The sequence below is a fragment of the Mesoplodon densirostris genome, chromosome 15, assembly GCF_025265405.1.
Source record: "Mesoplodon densirostris isolate mMesDen1 chromosome 15, mMesDen1 primary haplotype, whole genome shotgun sequence".
NCBI lineage: Eukaryota > Metazoa > Chordata > Mammalia > Artiodactyla > Ziphiidae > Mesoplodon > Mesoplodon densirostris.
The window spans coordinates 63,835,823-63,859,441 of NC_082675.1; the positions used below are offsets into that span (position 1 = coordinate 63,835,823).

At 36.4% G+C, this 23,619-nt stretch overlaps 1 protein-coding gene across 4 annotated transcripts in view; it reads right to left on the reverse strand.

The window, feature by feature from the left end:
* Window positions 1–490: 490 nt before the first annotated feature.
* Window positions 491–23,619, reverse strand: part of PIAS2 (protein inhibitor of activated STAT 2) — a 91,126-nt gene continuing 67,997 nt past the window's right edge. For 2 of the 4 annotated variants that reach the window (XM_060118166.1, XM_060118168.1), the window contains 5 exons: window positions 21,258–21,391; window positions 18,593–18,764; window positions 10,614–10,753; window positions 5,527–5,564; window positions 491–2,833 (listed from right to left, as the gene is read on the reverse strand). In XM_060118166.1, the coding sequence (XP_059974149.1) occupies window positions 2,651–2,833; window positions 5,527–5,564; window positions 10,614–10,753; window positions 18,593–18,764; window positions 21,258–21,391 (667 nt within the window). In that variant the 3' untranslated portion in view covers window positions 491–2,650. Of the gene's footprint in view, window positions 2,834–5,526; window positions 5,565–8,117; window positions 8,619–10,613; window positions 10,754–18,592; window positions 18,765–21,257; window positions 21,392–23,619 lie in introns of those variants that run through there. The other 2 variants (XM_060118167.1, XM_060118169.1) reach the window with 2 other exon arrangements.

Genomic DNA, 23,619 nt, shown 5'->3' on the forward strand with positions numbered 1-23,619 from the left:
AGCACCCATTACATTGTCACGAGTTACCAAAGCAAGGAAATCCTTTAACGTTTCTATGTGAATAAAGATAAAAATACAGGTTGGCTAAATGTTTGTAAGAGACTAATAACTGCAGTTCCTTTCCTTAAACATAATCACTGGTTGGCTGACATCTAAGCAACAGCTATAGATGACCTCCTCTGAGACTGAATTATACTTGGTTGAGCAGATATCTGGACTAGTAAAAGAAACTGCTACAAAATCAGAGCCGCAGTAAAAAATATTTAGTGACCATTCTAAAAAAAGGACAGTGGCTTAATAAGCATGCTGTGGTCACAGGGCCAAAAGCATGAAGCAAAGTACTCACCTTCAAATATACATACACAAAAGTCTTAATTTTAAGATTATAAACTTAAAAGTATATTTTAAAAAATGTTAGTCGCCTGTGTGAGATAAATTAAAAATTTATGTAATTCAGTGTAAAGCACCAAAAATGAACATAAAACTGTTCACATAAAACAGTGAAAAGGAAACAAAGCACAACTATAAAAGCACAGAGGTATCATTTACAAGAACCAGGTAAATACACTAATTTCTATTAATTCTTTTCATTTACCTGATAAAACTCTGTTGGTTAAATTGGGGAGGGGAGGGTCTCTGAGCATCTAAAGGGTAACAAAATGGTAACAAATATACAGCATTTCTTTATTAACAAATTATACCACACAAATCAGGTTATTTTTTTCTATCTGATTACAGAGTTAACAGAATTTGCATCCATATTTAGAGCAGCAACATAAAATTTTACTAGGAAGAAATTCTGTATCTGGACCAAAGGACTGTAACCGTGGACTAAGAAGGTAAAACTGGCAACTATGATGCAACTACTGCAAGAGAATTCAGGTTCGTTTTCCATGCTTATAACTCTCCAAAAGGGATAATACATTAAGGGGATAATGCAGCCAAAGAAGGGATGATGTAGAAAATCACATGAAATTAAATGAGTACAAAAAGAGCACGGTGGGTGGGTGGGGGGCGTGAGAACTTGAGAGGGTGTGAAAAACCAAGCAGTGACAAGTCAGCTCCCTGGAGTTGCACCAACCCAGATTGTTCCCTATCCTAACTGAAATTGGTGGACTCTTCATCTGGGCACTTCGGCTTGAGAAATCAGTTAGATTAATCATTTTTAACACAGGTTTATTTTTAAAGTAGATACAGCTTAGGGAGAGAAAGCTAAATATTAGGGAAGTATTAAGTCCTTCAGAACTCAAAATTTTGCAGCCAAATGAAAGCAAAGGAAAGTATAAAATTTGGATAAAAATGTTTCTCTAAGGGTAAAACAGTTTTCTGAGAGATTTTAAAACCAAACACACAGTAAGAGAGTGGTTTTCAAAGTGGGTTTCAGGCCCATCCTCTCCTCTTCAAACGTTTCTTATATTCAAACATTTCTAATTCTGTTTTGTCTTTTGTGGCTTCAGGAAAGATTTCCTTTTAAAAAAAGGAAAGGGAAATCCGATGCCATCCCCATCCCTTTGCTACTGTTTGTTCTTTAAGTTTGAAAATCACTGCTATGAGAAAAATGAGATCTAAAACATATTTTGTCAGTGTTACTAAACTGAAAAGTTTCAACACAGATCTGTACATTATCCTATAATGTAATAGAGGATAATGTAATTATCCTATAATAAATAAACGAGCAAAAGAAGTTCTTAGGAAGAAATTAAACTTTGCTCTTCCCACCGCCCCTAAATCTGTTCTTCCACTGCCTCCAACCTCTCAGTATTTCTAGACAGTGTGAACAAAATTCTAACAAACATTCCAGCCCACACCTTAATCTAAAAACATTTCATTTGACGGCTGCAGAGAATTTTTTTTGAGAAGGTAAGCCCCCAATTTATAGAAACCTCTAGAATAAGAATGTACGATTACCAAAATAACACACGTTACGTCAGGGTAGACTCTGCATAGGGTTTCTTCAACATAATCACTAATAAAGAACAGCCAAATCCCAGAACTTCACTCTGCATTCATCAGCACACAATACCAAAGTGTAAACAACAACCAGGGGGAAATGCTTAATACAAAGGCCATTTTTCTTTGATGGAATCAGGGAGAAAAGTGGAACTGCAGGAAGAAAAGTGGAACCCAAGCTCTGGCCACTTATCAAGACTTCATTACTTCAACGAAATAGAACAAATCTCCATGGAAAGGACTCATTCGGCAAACGTAACTTCTTTCCATATATTTTTTCCTTCACGTCAGATTAAACAAAACTTGTCATTTCAGAATCATTGATTACGTCTTTTTTTAATTAGAAAAAAGTTTACTTGAATATTTACATAACTTTATTGCTGTTTATTACAACAAAAAAAATTTTAACTGATTTGTAGAATCCAACCAGTAACATGAAATTGAAATCCATCTCTCAAGAAGATGCAGTTACAGCTGAATGTATCTGATGCTCAGAGTACAGCATGAATAAGAAAAATCCTTGCATGTCATGTGGTTCTTGCTGCAGTCATCTGTGTTCATCTCTCAGAAGGCAAAAGGATTCATTTGACACTTCAATAAATATCAAGGTAATCGTTACCAAAAAAATAGCTTCCACGGACCAGAGATCCAAGAAACAGCAGTTTTAATGAATGATTCCTAGAATCGAGTGAGTCCTCCTTTAGTCCAATGAGATGATGTCAGGAATGTTACTTCCACTGCTGGTTATGACCCCTGTCTCACTCCTGCTGCTGGATGAACTAACATGAGTACTGCTTTCATGGGGGCTGGTGGTGGTGACAGACGTACTGCTTGCTGTTAAGGGTGAGGTGAGACTATCCAAAAACATAGGAGGGCAGTACTGCTTGAAACAAACAATGATGTCGATGAGGAAGAGGCTACATTGATTTTAAATACAAAGACTAGAAATTGTTAGATATGCACAAGTGATAGCCACATATTTAAATCTCAGTGGGACTTAAAAACTTCTCAAAACTTCACATCTTTGGATGGAAGGTGGCCTGAATTTTAACATTTTACATTATTTTGTGAGTGCAGCATATTCCTGATTGTCTCAAAACTTACAGAACTTGTGACCAAATATGTAGTAGTACAAAAATGTCAACAATAACTAAAGTTATTTAATACTAAATACTGGCCCCCAAATTATGACTCATACTTAATCTCAAAAAGAATTTGCTCACTAAATGTATTTATACCAGATTTAAAACACACTGTAAAAGGCTAATAAACTTATTTTTAATGGTGTTAAGAAAAATGCTAATGCAAAATTCAATAATTCTCTCAAAATTTAGTATTAATCAGACCCTTAAGGAATAATGTTAAGACTGATCAGCGGGAAGGCAGCATCTGACCCCTTTGTACATACATGTAACAGTACCTGTGTAATTAGAAGATAGCATACATTCTACTATAGAGACTACATGGTAGCTAACTACCATGGGATGCTCAGAAAGAGAGTTATCTCAGGTACTCACAAAATTTTGGAATAAATCTTAAAGGAAATCTAATCTGATCTAGTTTCCTTTGAGATGCTTGCTTGACACCCCCTTCCAACTGTTCAAATTTCTGGTTTCTTTAACATCTTAGTTGCCGATTCCCAAACTAATCCAACCTGAGTTTAGTACTCTAATATTGACCTGGAGAACAGAGAGAGACAAGAGCTAAAAGCTTTATTATCACCATAGAATATTTTATGTGCGAGACAACTGCACTGACTTGAGTGAGGTAAGTGAGGTCCAGTATACATTACAAGAGGAGAGGTCCTAAGTCTGTGTTTACATTGACTGTATGAAAGAAGATCAGTAAGGATATCTGATCAACATTATCAATTCTATGTATTATTCAGCCTATCATCAGAGATATTAAAAACAGAAATTTAAAACTGAAGTTGTTTAGACTACATGATCTTCAAAAAGACCACAAAATGGGAACAACGGCCCCAGGTTTAAGGCTGCCAGTCAGTGGAAGGGCAACAACTAAAATTCAGGGTGACTTTTAAAAAAGTAACTTAATCTTTAGGATGGACAATTGTCTTGGTTCCTTAACAAAATGAATGCCAGGCACAAAGACATTCAAGGGGAGTTCTTAAAGAGCTTCTGAGAACCTCTACAGAGAGTTGCATTGTCAGGTATTAAACTTCTTTAAAAGCAATTTCTAATTTTCCACTAAAATTGAGCCAAGAATCTGGAAAAAGCCCAGAAAGTTAACGTTTTATTTCTACTACCTCTGAGGCAGTTTTTGACCACCTAGGAGTAAAAAGGTACTCTTCTTCATTTGTATAATGAATGCTAGATACTACAGTCCTGCTATCAATAGCCTCTACATCTTGAAATCTTACAATACTCAGGTTGCAGCCAATCTAACTCTGTAGCCTTTATGTGTAATTTGAACACATCTGCATAAGGATAACAGGGATTCAGGGGGCAATGTGGAGGTAAAGTAGAACAAATCTAAGGATTCAAGGAAAACTGAAAGCACCACCTCACCCTTCATTTGGCTTAGCAACAAGTTAGCCTGACACCAAGCATGCTAAATAGCCCTATAAAATCAAAATCCTCTAGATTCCAAGATCATTTTTTAAAAAGGAATGATTCACATTAAAAACAGTAATACTTTAAGCCTGAAGAATCTATTTCCTAAAAAAACAGATAGATATTTTGCTATAGAATCTACTGCTGTAACAAAGTCAACTCAGGGTGAGAAAAAGAAACTCCTCATTCTGTGCCTGTTCCCTTGGGCCCCAATTTCCAGTGCTGTTTATGTGATCAAATACAGAATACTGAACCAGGAAGCTGACACAAGACCTGTGGTTAGCTGACTCTGAGCAGCCTACGAAGCAGTGGTGCATGGTTCGTCCTCTATCCCTCCCTACTCTCAACACTTCTCTCAAAGTCTCTTTCTCTGTTTTGCTTTTCCCTTCAGCGTTTCCCATGCCTCTTCCTCCTCTGCTCTACCTCTGCTAGAAGCCTTATCAGTGGAGTCCATGCTCACTGAAAGGTTTTCATGTTGGGACGCTGGGATACTAGAGTTTCTTATCCCTGACAAAGAAAACAGGAATGACTGGTTTATAGTAATTTTAGATTAGGGCATCTCCAAAGTCTGAATCTGATTGCCTTTAAAAACAAGGAAGAATCAAGCTAATGATTCAGTCTGTTTAATCAGCTTCAGCTATTTTCTATGTACAGAGCAAGTGTTTTACAACTTATCTCTATAAGGTTTTAACTTCCAGTCATGTAGCACTGCTTCCCCTCATTTTAATCACTCAAATGCTCGTAAGAAATGCCAACTGATTATATTAAACTAAATAAAATATAATTTAAAATTCCAGTATTAAAGGCCAAAATATCATAAACTGAGAACTAGCAACTTCATCCCTCCAAGTAAAATGTTGAAATATTTATATAGTACTTCCTTTCCATCAATTTAAGTAACTGAGAGTTGACTGTCCTGATTTTATGCAACTGGTCATTTTTCGTTAGTATGACACAACCAACAATCAAATACAAATTAGTTGCTTAAATTCAGGATACATACCTGGGGATCAACTGGAATAAGGGAAAGAAAATCCAAACCTAAAACAAAAATGTTCCGTTAATAGTTGTCTCATATGTTGGAGACAAGAATTATTTCCCTAAATCATTTTTTATTTATCTTAAGTCATAAAACATTTGGGTTAAGGTCTTACCATTCTGCCATAGGGAAGGTCTATACCACGATCAGGATATTTCAGGATGTTTATGTGGATAAAACCCCAAAATGAACATATTTCCTAACAAAACAACTAGAAAAACCGCCTCCCAGAGACTTAAAGGGGGCAGTCCAAAATTTTTCAGATAAATAGGACTAGTCAAAGCAAACTTTCCCCCTTTATCACTTAGCAGAATGAGAAGCAATAAAATGAAAAGATGACGATCTGGATTCGGACCATTAAAAAAACATACTTAAGACTCTTAAGGTACTTCACATTTATTTTTTAGAAATACACCACACTGAGCTTCATCTAAAATATCACTTCTTAGGCAGATAAATGTCTATTTCATGGACAGTTCTGTTCCCCTGTTCCCACAACAAGAGTAGCAGTACACAGTTCAGCGTGCTGCACAAAGCAAGCACTTGCTAACTGCTGCTCACTAACAAGCTACATCTTACCAAGGTTTGCTGGGTTATAAGCTAATGCAGTTTTCTAAACCAAAGCTTTGGGATTCTCCAATTATGCTTTTGAAATAGAACTGTGGTAGAACGTTGCCCAGTAATACCATTTTGAAATATTAAAGTTATAACAATAAATAATAAAAAATTTCAGGTCTGAAAAATCTAGCAATAAACTTCAAGGTCAGTCCCCATAGACCTCTGTTTGACTAAATTTCAAAACATTAAAAAAAAATAAAAATCATACTAGGTGTAGGTTACTAAGACAAGCCAATTTCTATTCATTCTATGAATTTTTATATGCTGGTATTCAATGTCATCTCAAGTATAATAATCATACAGAGTGTACTCTAATACTAGACTGTTACTCTAAAGAGAGAATATCAGTGGGAAATGATATTTAAAATATTTAATAACCAGTATGAAAAATTTATAAATCAAAATGTTAAAGTAGGGCTTCCCTGGTGGCGCAGTGGTTGAGAGTCCGCCTGCCGATGCAGGGGACGCGGGTTCGTGCCCCGGTCCAGGAGGATCCCACATGCCGCGGAGCGGCTGGGCCCGTGAGCCATGGCCGCTGAGCCTGCGCGTCCGGAGCCTGTGCTCCGCAAAGGGAGAGGCCACAACAGTGAGAGGCCCGCGTACCGCAAAAAAAAAAAAAAAAAAAAGTTAAAGTATATTTATTCCCTGATAATCTCTAAATAAGGGTATGATAAAAATACTTATCGAGTAATACAAGCTATAGCACCAATCATTTGAAAGAAGTCATTTAATTTCTAAAGCATTTTGAAAACTGCTGATATTTTTCATTTCATATGCCTATCACTAGCTATATGATACAGCAAGGTTTGAGCCAATACTGGAATCACAACAAACTTTTCCAAGGAGTTTCCCATTAAATTGATACTAAGTAGGTGACATATCTCAATAAGCAAAGAGTTTCTCTTCACACTAATGATACTGTCCAGTAAATCCTCTCTCTGCATCAGCTGAACGGTAATTCACAATTTGTCTAGCCCTTATAATACCTTCTGAGAGTTTTATACATTCAACATTTCTATTATGGACTACGTCACAAAAAGAGCTTATTTGCATATCATTTAATTGGCTTAATTTTATTAATTTTGTTTTGCTCCAAATGGTATATAACATTATTTATATAGTAATTTCTGCTTTTAAAAGCTTATTTAATTTCAAATATTCAATTACTTTTAATGTTTGTTGAATCACTCAGTCCATTTGAATAACAAAATTTCTTTATAAAGCTACACAAAGTATTGTTATTTCTGTTGGAATATTGTGTATTGAAGCCAAATCACTCAAAATGCTCATTTTCTAAAGCTTATTCCCATTTCATAACTTCAGTTTAAATAAATACACAGGCTTGATATAATTTTCAAGCTGTTTTTGCAGTTCTAGCACTGGAGACTGCCCATCGAGGAGGTGCCAAGTGTCTCCATATTTTCATTATTTCAATTCCCATCTCTTCAGAAGTACTGCAATTCTCTTTGATGATTATTTCATGTGTGCTAGTAGATATATAGTCTATTGATAAAACATTTTAAGAGATTTGTTTGACCTGTATCTTTTGACACCTCATCCAGGGATAACTGAATATAGTAACTTATACAATGCCATAATAAAATGTCTAGAAATTTTTCTGAAATTTTGGTTGAAACCCATTGTCTCCCTAGCATTACACAGATGCTGTCTACACAAAATTCAATAATGTTTTTAATGTAAATATTTCTCACTGAAACCATTTTTCTCAAACAGTAACACTGAAGTTCGATATAGTATTTCAGACGTTATTCCTCCTATTAAAAAAGATTATCAACAATGTCTTGCAATTCTACTTTGTAAGCACAGACTATTAAAACTCTTACATGAAATAGATGAAGTTTCATGAACAGTGATCAAATGTTACTGCCTTATTTTGTTTAGTAAAATGCTGTTTTCTTATTTCACCATAAGTTTGAACTGCAATGGTATGCTGTACTGACGTATTTGTAGGCCCTCCTAAGTATTCCACAGTTGAAAATGCTCAATTATCTTTAACTAAAAAGCAGGTAGTGTTAAAAATTCTGATGCTACATTCTAAATGCTTTTGTCAATACTGATAAAATTGTTGTTTTAGATTTTAAATGCTTCTTCATGTGAAACTGACTCTATATGTCTTATTAATAACAACACATTCTCCTTACTTGAGCCACGAACTTTAACAAAACATAACTCCTACATGATTAAATATGTAAATGTTTAGCACTTTCAAATTTTAATGATACAACTTTTGAGCACTATTCCCACCTGACAAATATGGCACTAGCAATAATAAGGCAGTCATATTTTTTCATGAAATAATCAAGCTGTTTTCCATTCCATAAATACAAATTATGTTTTATTTTGCATTCACTGTTGCACAGTATCAGAAGATGTTCCAAGCTGCAGTTCATTATTAATATCATTTCTTCTTTGTTCTCCTGCAGATTCAGAAGATTCATGTTTATGACGTTTAAAAGGAATGTTAAGAAATGTATTAAAAGTCTGTCATCTCTCCATTCTTGGTGTTCTATTTAATATTTTATTATAAATTATTAAACTTATAAATATCAAAACTGTACAGTATGACTAATTACATAAAAATTATGCACAAAAAAGCCCCAAAGTAATTACTAATTACAAAAGAGCATATTAACAGTAAAACTAAAGTAAAAACTAAACTATTTAGATGTAGTAACTGCTACATAATTCATAGATGACGGTAAACTGGTAACTCTTCTAAAGTACAACAGTTCCTATTCTATTCTGTTTATCAACTGATAAGAAAGCCTTTCAACATTTTAATAATCGGTATGACTATATTGGCTTATACTGGCTAAATATCAGCCCTGGATATTAGTCTTAGTTCCTTAATGTCAGCTTGAAATGCATTTATGTATGAAATACACAGTTAACATATTTTACTGTTTTTCTCAAATCTGTACATTTTATAAAGTAAATAGGCTGACTTTATGCCCAAATTTTGAAATAATATAAATTCCCTGAAATTAAAAATTCATCCAAACTCACATAATTCAAAAACTAACAGGGCAAGTGATTTGTACATTGTACCTATTCTATTGTTAAATAGCCAGTCACTTAGTAAAAACAGAGAACGTTCATTATCTTTTTTCAGGATTTTTAATTCAAGGTCTTTAGGAAACAAATCCTTCTGGAATGCTTGTTTGTAAGATGACATGTGGACACTCTTCAACTTCATTTGAAACTAGCCACAGTTAAAGCAAAACATGGCAGTAAGGAATTAAGACTCTCTGACTTTCCATCTTTCTTAGGACCATGAAACCTCACCTGTAACTCAGCATCAAGCTTTGTATCAACAAATACTCTATAATTGGTGCTAGCTGGGTTTACAAACAATTTTTTAAAATACCAGTTCCCAAAGTACATGTGGAGTAAACACATTTAAGAAGCAAAAGGTACCTAACATTTTTTTTGATGGATACTATTTTTAGTCTACTCTTTTCCATTAAATTTTATTCGAACTGAATAAATGCTGAACAAATTTCAAGTGACAAAATTACACTGGGGCAGAGTACACAACTATCAACTTTTTCAACAACACAAACTTTGCCCAACAGAATATACATTGTGCTTAAAATAAAGACCTTACTAAGAGGGGCAAGAAGAATAAATCATAGGTCAAAATTAATTTCCTAAATCCAGAAAATTAATAACAGGAGGAGGTGACTGTATTCCACTAAAAGGGCCCTTCAAAGAGAAGGGAAGTCATGATTTTAAGAGTCACCGGTACTAACTTGCTCAAATTTGATCGACCAAAAACTGTCTGCAAAAACAATGGCTATGTAGGCAGAGAAAAAGAGGGAGGGAGGAAAAAGCTTTAATTTTATAATATGGCCTTGGTTGCATACATCTTGGTACTAAGGTAATTCAAGCAGCCTTGAAGCTTTTAACTGTTGAGTTAACATACATATAAAAGATATCCCTCAATATTAAGCAGAGCTCTAGGGAAACAGCAGGTAGATCCTATTTTTACAGGGTAAAGCTGGTAGGCAACACTGACCTCACAGTACACCAGTATATTCTGAAGTTGTGATGGGATACCAAGAAGTGATGGGCTACTAAAAAAAGTATGAGAAAACACTCTCCCTAACCTGTGAAGCTTCCGTGATAAATGAAGAAAGAGTCTCCGAGTACAAATTCTCTATGAGGAAGATTAAATTCTGTAAAATTTTTGTACTATATTTCCTCTCATCAAAATCTACAGATTGCTCTAGTTAAAATGATAGGAACTGAATGTGATATATTTAAAACAGATACTACCTTTACAGGAAGCCTTTCCTTAGCAATATCCTTAGCATTTCTATTTAAGATATTTAAATTATATTTGCTCCACAGATTAAGATAAAAAATAAATGGTAAAACTTGATAAAAAAACAAAACACCTCTTCACATACCTGGCAAATCTGATGACATGCTTGATATTGGCGTGTGGTGGAATGGTACTGAGTAGTCTGTTAATGAAGGCGGAATAGCAGCAGGATCAACCGAAGTCACACTGGGCACCCTTACAGAAGATGGCTGATACATGAGAACCCTGTTTTAAATAGCATGGGAAATTACAAACAATCTGGCTGTTAGTTCACAGGAGAGAAGGGCTGTACCACTGGGCATTGTCAGTCGTAACTTCACTAAGTTTCCAAACAACTATATGGCAGCTACTCACTACACAGTACTCCACTCACTCTCCTCTTTCATAACAGTCTTCACTTTAACATGAACATATGTTGGCTCTCAACAGCAGCTGTGACATAAGAGCAAGGTGGCATTAAAACATAATGGACAGTGCTGGAGCAATACATAAAACTTTGATCCACAAACAGGAATATACTCTACATAATGATTTTATTAATGTATGTGTAACATGTATGTGAATATTAGTCATTTTATATATAAAGAAATTTAGAAATAAAATAGAAGACTCCTAAGATTTGATTAAAATCAGGGTACCTTTATGAGTGAAGCTACTTACTATAGCTCAAGCATGATTTCTTCCATTCTAACGTGAACTGTATTAATTATTAGTGATCTTATCTGGGAATCACCCAAGCCATGAGAGCCAGTCCTAAAGCCAGCCAGCCTGATAACAACAGGCAGCAATCAGAAATTAGAATAAGACAACTACTCAGGATTTAAGACATAATATCCAGAAATAAAAATACTGGCTGCCATGGTACCATCTACTCTTCTAAGAGGGCTTATGACTTTGAAATTCGCTGTTCATGCTATGAAAAACACAAATTAAATACACTTAAGATATACTTTATTACTGGTATTTATACATGTACGTATACACACACTATATATAATAACTTTATAATTTTAAGAAGCAGTATAGTTAAACATATTTTTGAAAAAGTTCAGGAAAAAAGAGAGATGATTTTGCCTTCTTCCTACTTAACCTTCATTTTATCTTAGTCCAGGGTAAACAATTAGAAGTTCTCAAGACAGCATCTTGAACATATATATACAAGAAACTAAGCAATGTCACAGACTCTCCGGCTGATGGTGGCCACCGTTTTGTCCAGCATCTTAGTCAGGCTGCAGTGGCAGCACCTGCTCTCCGAGCTCTGCGATGCCACACGAGGAACAAGAAGAAGAGCCGGAGAGTCAGCCAAGAAAGACAAAGACCCAAGGCAAAATGTGGGACAAGCTCAATAACCTAGGCGTGTCTGACAGAGCCACGTAAGACAAACTCTGTAAGGAAGCTCCTGACTATAAGCTGAAAACCCCAGCTGTTGCCTCCGAGAGACTGAAGATTCACAGTTCCCTGGCCAGGGCAGCCCTTCAGGAGCTTCTTAGTAAAGGACCCATTAAACCGGTTTCAAAGCACAGAGTTCAAATAATTTATACTAGAAACACCAAAGGTGGAGATGCCCCAGCTGCCAGTAAAGATGCATAAACAGGTCCCACCACTGTACATTTTGAAAAGTAAAACTTTACTAAACTAAAAAAAAAAAAAAAAAAAAAAGGAGGGTGGGGGACGGGGACACAGGGACTTTAGGTCATTAGGACATTAAGGTCAGCATTCCAAAGCGCTGCCAGTAAACTACCGTGAGCTTAATGAGAGAGGCACAGAGCTCTGTAGCTGGAAGGGACCACTACAAAGATGAAGCACAACGGACAGAAACAGTACAACCATCAAAGTTAGACTGACAGGACAAGTAGGACCTCTAGACGTCCTTTCCCTTGGTTGAAACTTCCTGTTATTGCTCAGATTATTAAATACTGGTAATAAGAAATGATGACATATTTGCATGACATTCTTCATACTCTAAACAACTGACAGAACTATTTCATAATCTCTATTAAAAATCTCAAACCACTTAAATAATCACCACCTATTTAGACACCGGAGTCCCTCTAAAACCAGTTTGCATTATAACATGAGGCTCTTGTCTAGCTGTTATTCTGTACTATTTGTCAAAAATACAGATGTTGTTGGAAAGGAGGAAAATGAAGCCACCTTGAGAGGACACACATGGCTGTGCTGGCGAAAAGCAAATAAAAAACATAGGTCAGGGCCTCCCTGGTGGCGCAGTGGTTGAGAGTCCGCCTGCCGATGCAGGGGACACGGGTTCGTGTCCCGGTCCGGGAGGATCCCACATGCCGCGGAGCGGCTGGGCCCGTGAGCCATGGCCGCTGGGCCTGCGCGTCCGGAGCCTGTGCTCCGCAACGGGGGAGGCCACAGCAGTGAGAGGCCCGCATACCGCAAAAAAAAAAAAAAACAAAAAACATAGGTCAGAGTTCAGGAATCTTAAACTGATCCATTTGGGAGGCAAAGGAAATATAACATGCTTGAGACGGTAACATAAGCCTCATGTTTCAAAACACATTTTCCAGATGTAGATGAAGATGGACAAAAAGAGCAACCTGCCTCTGTTAGAATCAGAAGGTTTCTTGGCCTCCAGTGTTACCTGTCAACCTAAAACCACAAAGGTAGACTCCAGAGGGGGAAAGAGAACACCTGAGATGAGCTCAAGTACATATGTTATATTAAAGCACATCTTTTTCTGGAGGTTTGAAGACACTGGTCCTCTACAAGGATGAAAGTAGAACAGAAAATCACCAAAAGTGTTTTCAAATTACAAATGATCCTACCTCCCACACAGGAATGTGTATCAGAAATTGGGGGATGGGAGATGGGGATAAGAAGGAAAAAGACAGGGACTTCCCTGGTGGCACAGTGGTTAAGAATCCGCCTGCCAATGCAAAGGACACGGGTTCAAGCCCTGGTCCGGGAAGATCCCACATGCTGCGGAGCAACTAAGCTCATGCACCACAACTACTGAGCCTGCGTTCTAGAGCCCGTGAGCCACAACTACTGAAGCCCGTGTGCCTAGAGCCCATGCTCCACAACAAGAGAAGCCACCACGATGAGTAGCCCCCGCAACTAGAGAAAGCCTGCGTGCAGCAACCAACACCCAACACAGCCATAAATGAATGAATGAATGAATGAATGAATGGAGACACTGGTATATGTTAGTACTAAGGAGGGGGTTTAAAAAGCGGCTCTGATTATTATGGTTGTTTCACAGTATTAATATATCTTAATCATATATATATTTTTTAAGATGCAAGCTTTTGAAGAAGACCTATATATATGTGTGTGTGTATATATACATATATATGTATGTGTGTGCATATATATATATACACACACATACAATATACACACATACATATGATTTCATTTATTTTAAAAAGTTCCTACTTAAAGGTACATTTAATCTGTCACTTTTTCTCTGACACTGAAAGAAATGAAAAGAAAAATTTCAAGTTTACAAGAAAAAGACAATGGCTGCCTTCCTCTTGCTCCCTCTTCTCTTCCTTTGATATCTCACATTGGAGATTGTCTTTTGTCTTGATCCTGAACTGACCTTTCAACCTGGATCAGACTTACAGAAAACAACAATAAAACTCATTTCCCTACCCTGGCCCCTTTATTTCCATCTGTAAAGGAGTAAGGTCAATGTCCCAATGCCCATGTCACCACAGTAACTTTTTTTTTTTATTCTTTTTTTAACCACAGTAACTCTTAACCACTGCATATCTTCTGTTCTCATAACATGAAACTTTGAGTGATTAAATAACTATTCCTTGTTTCTCCAATACAAAATGCTGTCACAACACATGAAAATGTCACAATCCACTGACAGTACAAATTATTAAATCAACATCTAAAATCTCAGCAAACATCAAACTACTTAGTGTAGGTTAACTCCTATTACCTGAACTTTGTAACCATTAATACAAATTCAACTTTATATAGAATGGGTGAAATTTGTCGTTTGTTAGGATTATCAAATTACCTACTGGTAGAAAGATTTTTGTTTTAATCAGAATCTTCACAAAGACCACATTCAGAAAGGTAAATGATTCTGATGCCTATGCAAAAAAAGATGTACTTATAGATACGGAATAACAGGAACCATGGAGAAATGTAAATGGCTATGTCTGGTGGAATTGTGGGTATGTGATGCTATAAAATAATAAAAACATTTTTTAAAACTTTTAATATTTGTTACTCCCTCCTCACAGGATTGGCAAATACACACACAGGCTTTATGTGTACAATATGTATGTGCACATATATAAATTTTTATAGCTGTATCCCTAATATCACAGCACAAAGGTAAACTGCTGGCATGCTGCTAGACAGCAAACATTAGTATTCTAGACTGTGTACTAGATCACTGAATTCATCATACTTGGCCCCAACTTACATGTCTGAAAATTCAGTAACTTGAATTTTTATCCATAAACCTGAAATTCACTGGGTGCTCCCACTTTATGATCATAAAAATATTTTAAAAGATTCAGTTTTGCTAATGATTCTTAATCTATTTCTAATCTTTGTTTCCTGTCTTTAGAATACCTCCTCATTGATGACAAAGCAGTCATTCAATTTCCCAGGCATGGGGTAGGGACACAATATTTAAAATTATCTTTTAATTTAGAAAAATAGCAGAGGTTTTCTAAAAGTCTTAGATTAAGGTGCCAATTTCTTCTGACAGGCTATGCAGGGAAAGAGGCTAGAAGAATTACCATCAAAGTGTTAACAGAATGCTTTTTATTTCTTGATGCTTTGAAAAATTGTTTATAAGAATAATTTTTTTTCAAAAACAATACCTCTTAAAAAATAACTGCTCACCTGAATTTTAGACTGTAACTTAAAGTTTTCCTGTTTTTCCTCTATTTCCCATTTGCTTACTATCATTGACCAAGAAGTCCTATGATAAACTTACACCTCAGAGAAAATTTCTAGATGCTGACACAAAAGAGAGGATATGAACAGAATGACCAGGAACAAAAACCAGGAGATAAAAATGTAAGAGTTGGAAGGGATTACAGAGATGATATAACCATAGCATGAGTCTCCACTGTGACACCTGGACAGGTGGCATCCACTCTTCCTTAACACAGAAAATGTGATTTTAGCACAAAACTTCAACTTTCTTAGTGTTCAGAAAACTCCAACGGGAAGTTTTTCCATGTATCTTTCCTCCATTGGACTTAGATCTGCCAAATGTTATAACAAAGAATAAACTTAACCCAGTTCATCAATGACTCCCGTTCAAGAACTACAAGATAACTATAACATATTCTTTTCTCCTGGCTTAACAGCTTCAATCCTTAGACCCATTCATCCATCAGGCTATGTTTCCACTATTCACATCCTGTTTCCCTCCTCTGGCTGCTCTCATTAATACCCTTCTTGATGACAGCCCCGACTAAAATGGTCTAAGTGAAAGTTTTCCAGCCTAAAATGGAACAAAACTGGCATGCGTATGTATCCTGGACACTGCTTCGTTTATTAATGCAGTCTAAGAACAAATCAGCTCAAGTGGTGAACCCTTCAAACCATCAAGTGAATTCTGACATTTCAAAGAGTTTCTATCAGGAATGGCCATTAATTTATGGAATGCCACCATCTATTAATATGACTATATACAGTCATCCCTTGGTATCTACAGGGGATTGGTTCCAAGGACTCTCCCACCCCCTACAGATACCAAAACCCATGGATGCTCAAACCCCTTATATAAAATGGTGTAGTACTTGCATATCATCCCATATACTTTAAATCATCTCTAGATTACCTTATAATACCTAATACAATGTAAATGCTATGTAAATAGTTGCTGACAGCAAAGAGCAAATTTTGCTTTTTGGAACTTCAAAAAAATTTTTCCCCAAGTATTTGTGATGATCCCTGGTTGCCTGAATCCATGGATATAGAGGGCTGACTTGTTATCCTATGACAAGATCCATTTTATCAATGTATTTCCTAATAATAAAGCATTCTTAGATAAACCCTACTCGGTGGTAATGGATGCCATTTTAATATATTATTAAATAATTTACTAAGACTGAATTCAGAATTTTCACTGAACTTCCTAATGTGAGCCTGTTTCATAATGGTTCTTCTCTTTTGGCTGTTAATGTGTAAGTCTACTTAGGGTATTAAGAGTTATGTCAACTTTGTGGAATGAGCTGGGAAGCTGCAATTTACAGACATTTTAAACCAAAATTTTCATGTGTTGCTGGTTTAGTCAAAAATTCCTACCTTATACTCACAATGCTAGTTTTCATTTTCTTTTTAACCTCGATGAGGAGACTTACATCTACCTCTACAGTAGCTGACTGCAGGTGTGAACTATCCTGATTCCTCTGCATGTTGAAGTCATTTCAGATTGTCACCCAATGTACGTGCCACTCCTCCAGTTCTGAGTCCTCATCAAGTATTGGTAAAAATGTGCTAAAGGACACATAAAGGGTAGACCCTTATGGCGAGCCACCAGAGACACCCTCTACGATCACAGTAACTCACGAGTCCATATCACTACACACAACCCTTCAACCTGGCAGGAACCCATCTAACTATAATACTGTGCAACCTATGTTTTTCCAGCATATTCTAAAGGGTTTCATTAGAGAGTAAAATCTGGAAATACCACATCTAAGTATTCATTCCCATGATTCTCCACTTCAGTAAACATTTCAGAATTACATTTTCATTTTTTATTATTTAAATTCTAGAAGTGCCAAGCAAATTGTCTGAAAGGAACAATAAATGATCAGCATCCCCCCCAAGAAAATCACACTTGAAATACTTCATTTTCTGTTCCACTAAAAAAACAAACAAACAAATAAAAAAACACCCTTACTGTGATGTGTAAATCACATCTGGAAATATAAGCATTTTAACAGTGAAGAAAGCAGCACAAAAAGTTTAATTCTCCTGGTTTCAAAAGTAACTATAAAAAAAGAATGTTTCAAAAGTGCACCGAGAATATAACTCCACTTGTATAAAATGTCTAGAAAAGGCAAATTTATAGAGATAAAAAGAAGATCAATGGTTGCCTAGATTTGGGGTGTGCATCAGGATTAACTACAAATGAACATGAGAGACGTTTACTGGCTGTTGAGAATATTCTACAACTGAATTGTGATGATGACTATACAACTCTATGAATTTACTAAAATCACTGAACTGTGCAATTGAATACTTAAGATGGGAGAATTTTATGGTATATAAATTATACCCCAATAAAGCCACTAGAGAAAAGAAGTGCTATGAGAGGCCAAAAGATAAGGCTGGCATACCCAAGTTTGAAACAATATGCTCATGGATGTCAAGAGAACCCGCTGCTACTTTCCTGTAGGTTCCAAAATCTCTAAGAAGCACCTATTGCTAAATACTCAAACCTGTCACTCACTATATGTCAGCAACAGCTTCTGCCAGATGACTCATAAATGCATGCTAGACTGCATTTACTAGCCCATATTTTGCCCTGGAGAGGGTGAGAAGGGAAGGCAATCAATGTTTTACTGAGACAATGACCATGTGGCTGACACTGAGGCTGAGCTCTTTCATTACCTTATTGAAACCTGAATTTAGTCTTATGAGGTAGGCATTATTTAACTCCATTTTACAGAACAGGAAAAGGAGGCTCAAACAAGTTAAATATTTCACCCAAGATCACAGAATGAGTAAGCAATGGTGTCAAAATTGGAATCCACACTTGTCAGATTCCCAATTCCACACACTCGGCTTCCTCATGTTGGTCTGTGATGCCAAATTTACTCCTTCCAAATAGATTCAAGAAAATAACAAAAAGTATAAATCTGAAATAAATATTTAGACATGAGAAGATTTCAACTCTCACTTCCCAAAGATGGGAATATATTCTTCATCAAAATTTGCTTTCCTATAAACAACATGCTCACTTGAAAATATTTCAACTGAACAAAAGGCAAATTAAAATAGCCCTATATGGTTATGCAACTCTCAAAGAGACATTTACAAGCTTATCCCAAGAACAGTTAGTTCCAAGTGTAATAAACAATAGTGAACTATAAATTAACAAACCCTTTGGTTGGGCTGCTTTGTGTTTCTGACATAAAGATGCATTTCCTTTTGGCAGGAGGGTCTTCCTCTTCATCAGAAGAGCTTTCTATTGTTAGGTCAATGACATCCACTTTCTTCTTGTTTGTCTCATTGGCTACAGTCACTGAACAAGGCTTACTGAGGATACCTGCAGCTGCAAGTAGGGAACAGAGGGGAAAAAAAGTCAAAGATGCAACACGAGCTCTAACCATAAGGGTTTTAACAGTGCAGCACATCCTGGAGAATACACAGCCAATAAAGCCCATACTCTGTCCGGACAGAGACCAACTCTCTAACTCCAGTCATCTGTCTATAAAATGACTGCTTACCTAGGGAGACAGGGTGAGCGCTATGCCATGTGAGAAGATCGAAAGCCTCTTTCAGATGGCACACTCCGCGTTATCTCCCCAGTACTGCCGACAGATTTGCACAGATCCTGCTCCTCATGCTATCTCCCTAGGTGAGGACGCAGGTTATACACAGACATCCAGAGTTAAGGGGCTGGTCTCTGGCCATGGACAAGAGTATGTTGCTTTACTGGCTGTGTACTCTCACAGACATGTGGTAGGGTTAAGTCAGAATCATACTTCTAATCTAGCAAAGCAGTGGTGCTCATATCAAAGAATATATAAGCTCTACACCATAAGCAAGAACTTGATAAAATTTTCACCTTGATAAGCGGAAAAAACCCCAAACAGCTCACTTAAGTTACTCAGACATCTAAAGTTTTTCTTACCAGCTAACTACTTAGGTTCTCCTTTCTGCCCACTACAATAGTCTCACATGATATGTTAACTCACCATTTCAAAGAGTGGTGAGTTGAATCACCATTCTATTACAATCTATTTAGTAGAAAATGCATGCTACTTAATAATGGAAAAGCAGTAGCAACTAATTAACTAAGTCACTATTTTCCTCAAGGATGAGGAAAACCCTGATCATTCCACCCATAGGTTCAGTAACAATCACAGGAGAATGATTAATATTGACATAAATCCTTTACTTTTTCCTCTCTTCTTACTCTGAACGCCTATTATTCATTACATTATTAGAATGTTAAATATAGTCAGCACAAAACTCAAATGCAGTGAGTTGACTATGTCAGATAAAAGAAACTAAGTTCACCTATCAGTTTCAATTTCTCAAACAGCCTTTATTTTCCCCACTCAGTGTAGACAGCACAGGGAGTTGAAGGTTGAGTATAATTCCTAGGTAACCAAGGCAATAGTCAAATTTCTTCCCACAAGGCAATGGAAACAATTAGTTCACTTCTTTACCAACTAACCTATGACCATCTTCCCCCACCCTCCATTAATGGATGATACAGCCTCTCTAACCACACCTCCATCTGGGGTTCCTCCAACAGGTGCTCTAAAAATAATTCTGAGGGACCTCCCTGGCAGTCCAGTGGTTAAGACTCCATGCTCCCAATGCAGGGGACATGGGTTCGATCCCTGGTCAGGGAACTAAGATCCCACATGCTGCACAGTGTGCAAAATAAATAAATAAATAAATATTAAAAAAAAAAATTTAAATGAAAAGTTCCAAATAAGTGTCCACAGAAATGTCATTTATAATTTTTCATGTTGTAACAAGCACCATATATATTAAAATGATTTTAAAGAACACAAGTAACAAATGTTGGAGAGGATGTGGAAAAAAGGAAACTCTTGTGCACTGTTGGTAGGAATGTAAATTGGTGCAGCCACAGTGGAAAACAATATGGCAGTTTCTTAAAACATTAAAAATATAACTACCATATATGACCCAGCAATTCCACTCCTGGGTATATATCCAAAGAAAACCAAAAACACTAATTCAAAAAGATACATGCACCCCCAATGTTCATAGCAGCATTATTTACAACTGCCAAGATATGGAAGCAACCTAAGTGTCAACAGATGAATGGATAAAGACAATGTGGTATATATATGTATTAATATATACAATGGAATATTACTCAGCCATAAAAAAGAACAAAATTTTGCCACTTGCAGCAACATGCATGGACTTGGAGAGCATTATGCTAAGTGAAATAAGTCAGAGAGAGGAAGACAAATACTATATGATATGACTTATATGTGGAATCTTAAAAACATAACAAACTAATGACTATAATTCAAAAAAGAAGCAGACTCACAGATACAGAGAACAAACTAGTGGTGACAAGTGGGGAGAGGGAAGAGGGGAGGGGCATTATTACAGGGGTGGGGAAGCAGGAGATACAAACTATTAGCTACAGGATGTGTTGTACAACACGGGGAATATAGCCAATATTTTACAATAACTATAAATGGAGTATAACCTTTAAAAATTGTGAGTCACTACATTGTACACCTATAACTTCTATAATATTGTAGAGCAACTATACTTCAATAAAAAAATAATAAAATGATTTAGGTGATTGTTTTATTTACTTTATATATGAAAAATATACTATGAAAAAACTGATTATAATGTGGTATAAACTTTAGCACACTTCTTACGAATAAAAATCATTTGGGAGAAATTACATATGTAATAGATGACCAAAAGATAAAGTGAACAAACTGAGCTCCAAATGATAGCTCTAATGGCCAAAGTTAACGCTAATGATAAGATCACACAAGTCTCATTGCTTTGCTCTCTGCTGCCATTCTGCACATACTTTCTATTTTTGTACATGGTTGGCTGGACACTTTCATAGCTTCTTTCTTCGGTCTCATTGGGCACCAAGAACCATCTTCTTGGAATTTGATCTCATCCACATCAGAACAGTCATTGAGAATTTCCATAAAAAGCCTATAAACCAAGTAAGAAGTACAGAAATGTAATCAAATGGCTCTGTTCAAAGGTGAAATAAAGTAACAAATTTTACCTTGGAGACAAAAGTAATGCTTTTTGTTTGTTTTGGCCCTAGGCTTTAGCTGTTTAATGGGCAACAAAAGAGTTAAGTGACTTACTGAATATCATCTTAAAAATCAGTGATTAAACAGAAATAGACACCTGGAGCCTTCTTGCTGGGATTGGCAGTAAAGAAACCACACTCAGGGACTTCCCTGGTGGTCCAGTGGTGGTAAGTCCGCCTTCCGGTACGGGGGACACGGGTTCCATCCCTGGTTGGGGAGCTAAGAGCCACATGCTGCGGGGCAACTAAGCCTGTGCACCACAACTACTGCAATTGCACACCTCAACAAGAGAGCCCACGTGCCACCAACTACAGAGTCCATGTACCCTGGAGCCCACGCACCACGACTAGAGACAGAAAAAGTGCACTCCACAACTAGAGAGAAGCCCATGCACTGCAGTGAAGAGCCCATGCGCCGCAAAAAAAAAAAAAAAAAGATCTCACATGCCACAACGAAGACCCAACGCAGCCAAAAAAAAAAACAACAACCCCCAACATAACACATAAACCAAACATAAAAATTCTTGTACGAAAAATCATTTATAAGCTTACTATCAAGAAAAAAGGATTATAGGGGTGGGGAAAGGAAGTAGAAATATGGACACAGAAGAAGTCTCAATAAATTTAAAATAACTCAGCATACAAATTATGTTCTATGATCAAAATGAAATTAAATTTGAAATGTCTCCAGAAAAATACCTGGAAACTAAACAAAACAACCCATGAGACAAAGATAACATTAAAATAATCAGAAATTATTTTGAACTGAATGGAAATGAAAATATAATACAATCTGTGGAAGGTAGTTAAAGCAGTACCATCTTCCTATATTACAAAAGGACGCAAATCAATAACCTCAGCTTCTACTTAAATGAAACTAGAAAAAGAAGAGCAAATTAAGGTGAAAGTAACCAGAAAAGGAAAATAACAAAAAACAGAAACAAATGAAATAGGAAAAAATAAAATAAAATAGAGAAAAATCAATGAAACCAAAAGTAGGTACTTTAAGATCAATAAAATTGACAAACTTCTAGTCAGACTTAGGCTCACTCAGAAAGAAACAGATAACCCAAAGAGCGCTGTGTCTATTAAAGACATTTGTAGGGCTTCTCTGGTGTCTCAGTGGTTGAGAATCTGCCTGCCAATGCAGGGGACACAGGTTCGAGCCCTGGTCTGGGAAGATCCCACATGCCATGGAGCAACTAGGCCCGTGAGCCACAACTACTGAGCCTGCGCATCTGGAGCCTATGCTCCGCAATAAGAGAGGCCGCGATAGTGAGAGGCCCGCGCACCGCAATGAAGAGTGGCCCCTGCTTGCCACAACTAGAGAGAGCCCTCACACAGAAACGAAGACCCAACACAGCCAAAAATAAATGTAAATAAATAAATAAATTTGAAAAAAAAAAAAAAAAGACATTTGTAAAAACTTTACCACAAAGAAAATTCTAGGCCCAAATGTCTTCACTAGGAAATGCTACCAAATACTTGAGGATTCATGGTACCACCACTTCCCGCTCCCTATATAAGGCCAGCATTACTCTGATACTAAAAACAGACAAAGACAAAACAAGAAAACAACAGACCACTATCTCTCATGAACTTTAGCAAAACAAACCCAACAATAAATATAAAAGATAACAAATCATGACCAAGTGGGTTTTATCTCCAGAATGAAAGGTTGTTTAATATTTGAAAGTCAATCAATGCAAATCATCATGTCAACAGACTAGTCAGTTCAAGACAGCAGGACAAAGATATAAAAGGCATCCAGATTAAAAAGGACAAAGTAAGACTGTCTTTATTCCTAAAATATTACTGCCTATACGGAATATCCTATGTTCTATAACAATGCTATTCTAACTACAAAATGCATTTAGTAAGGTTTCAAGATAGAACACACAAAAATCAACTATATTTCTATATAATACAACTAAAAATATAAAAAACAATACCACATGAGAAATATGAAACAATGGGATAAATCTGACATAAAGCATACAAGACCTATATACGGAAAACTACCAAACATACTGAGACCTAATTAACTAAATAGATATATATCATGTTCATGGATCAGAAGACTAAATATTGTGAACTCACCCTTAACTTATCTATAGATTCA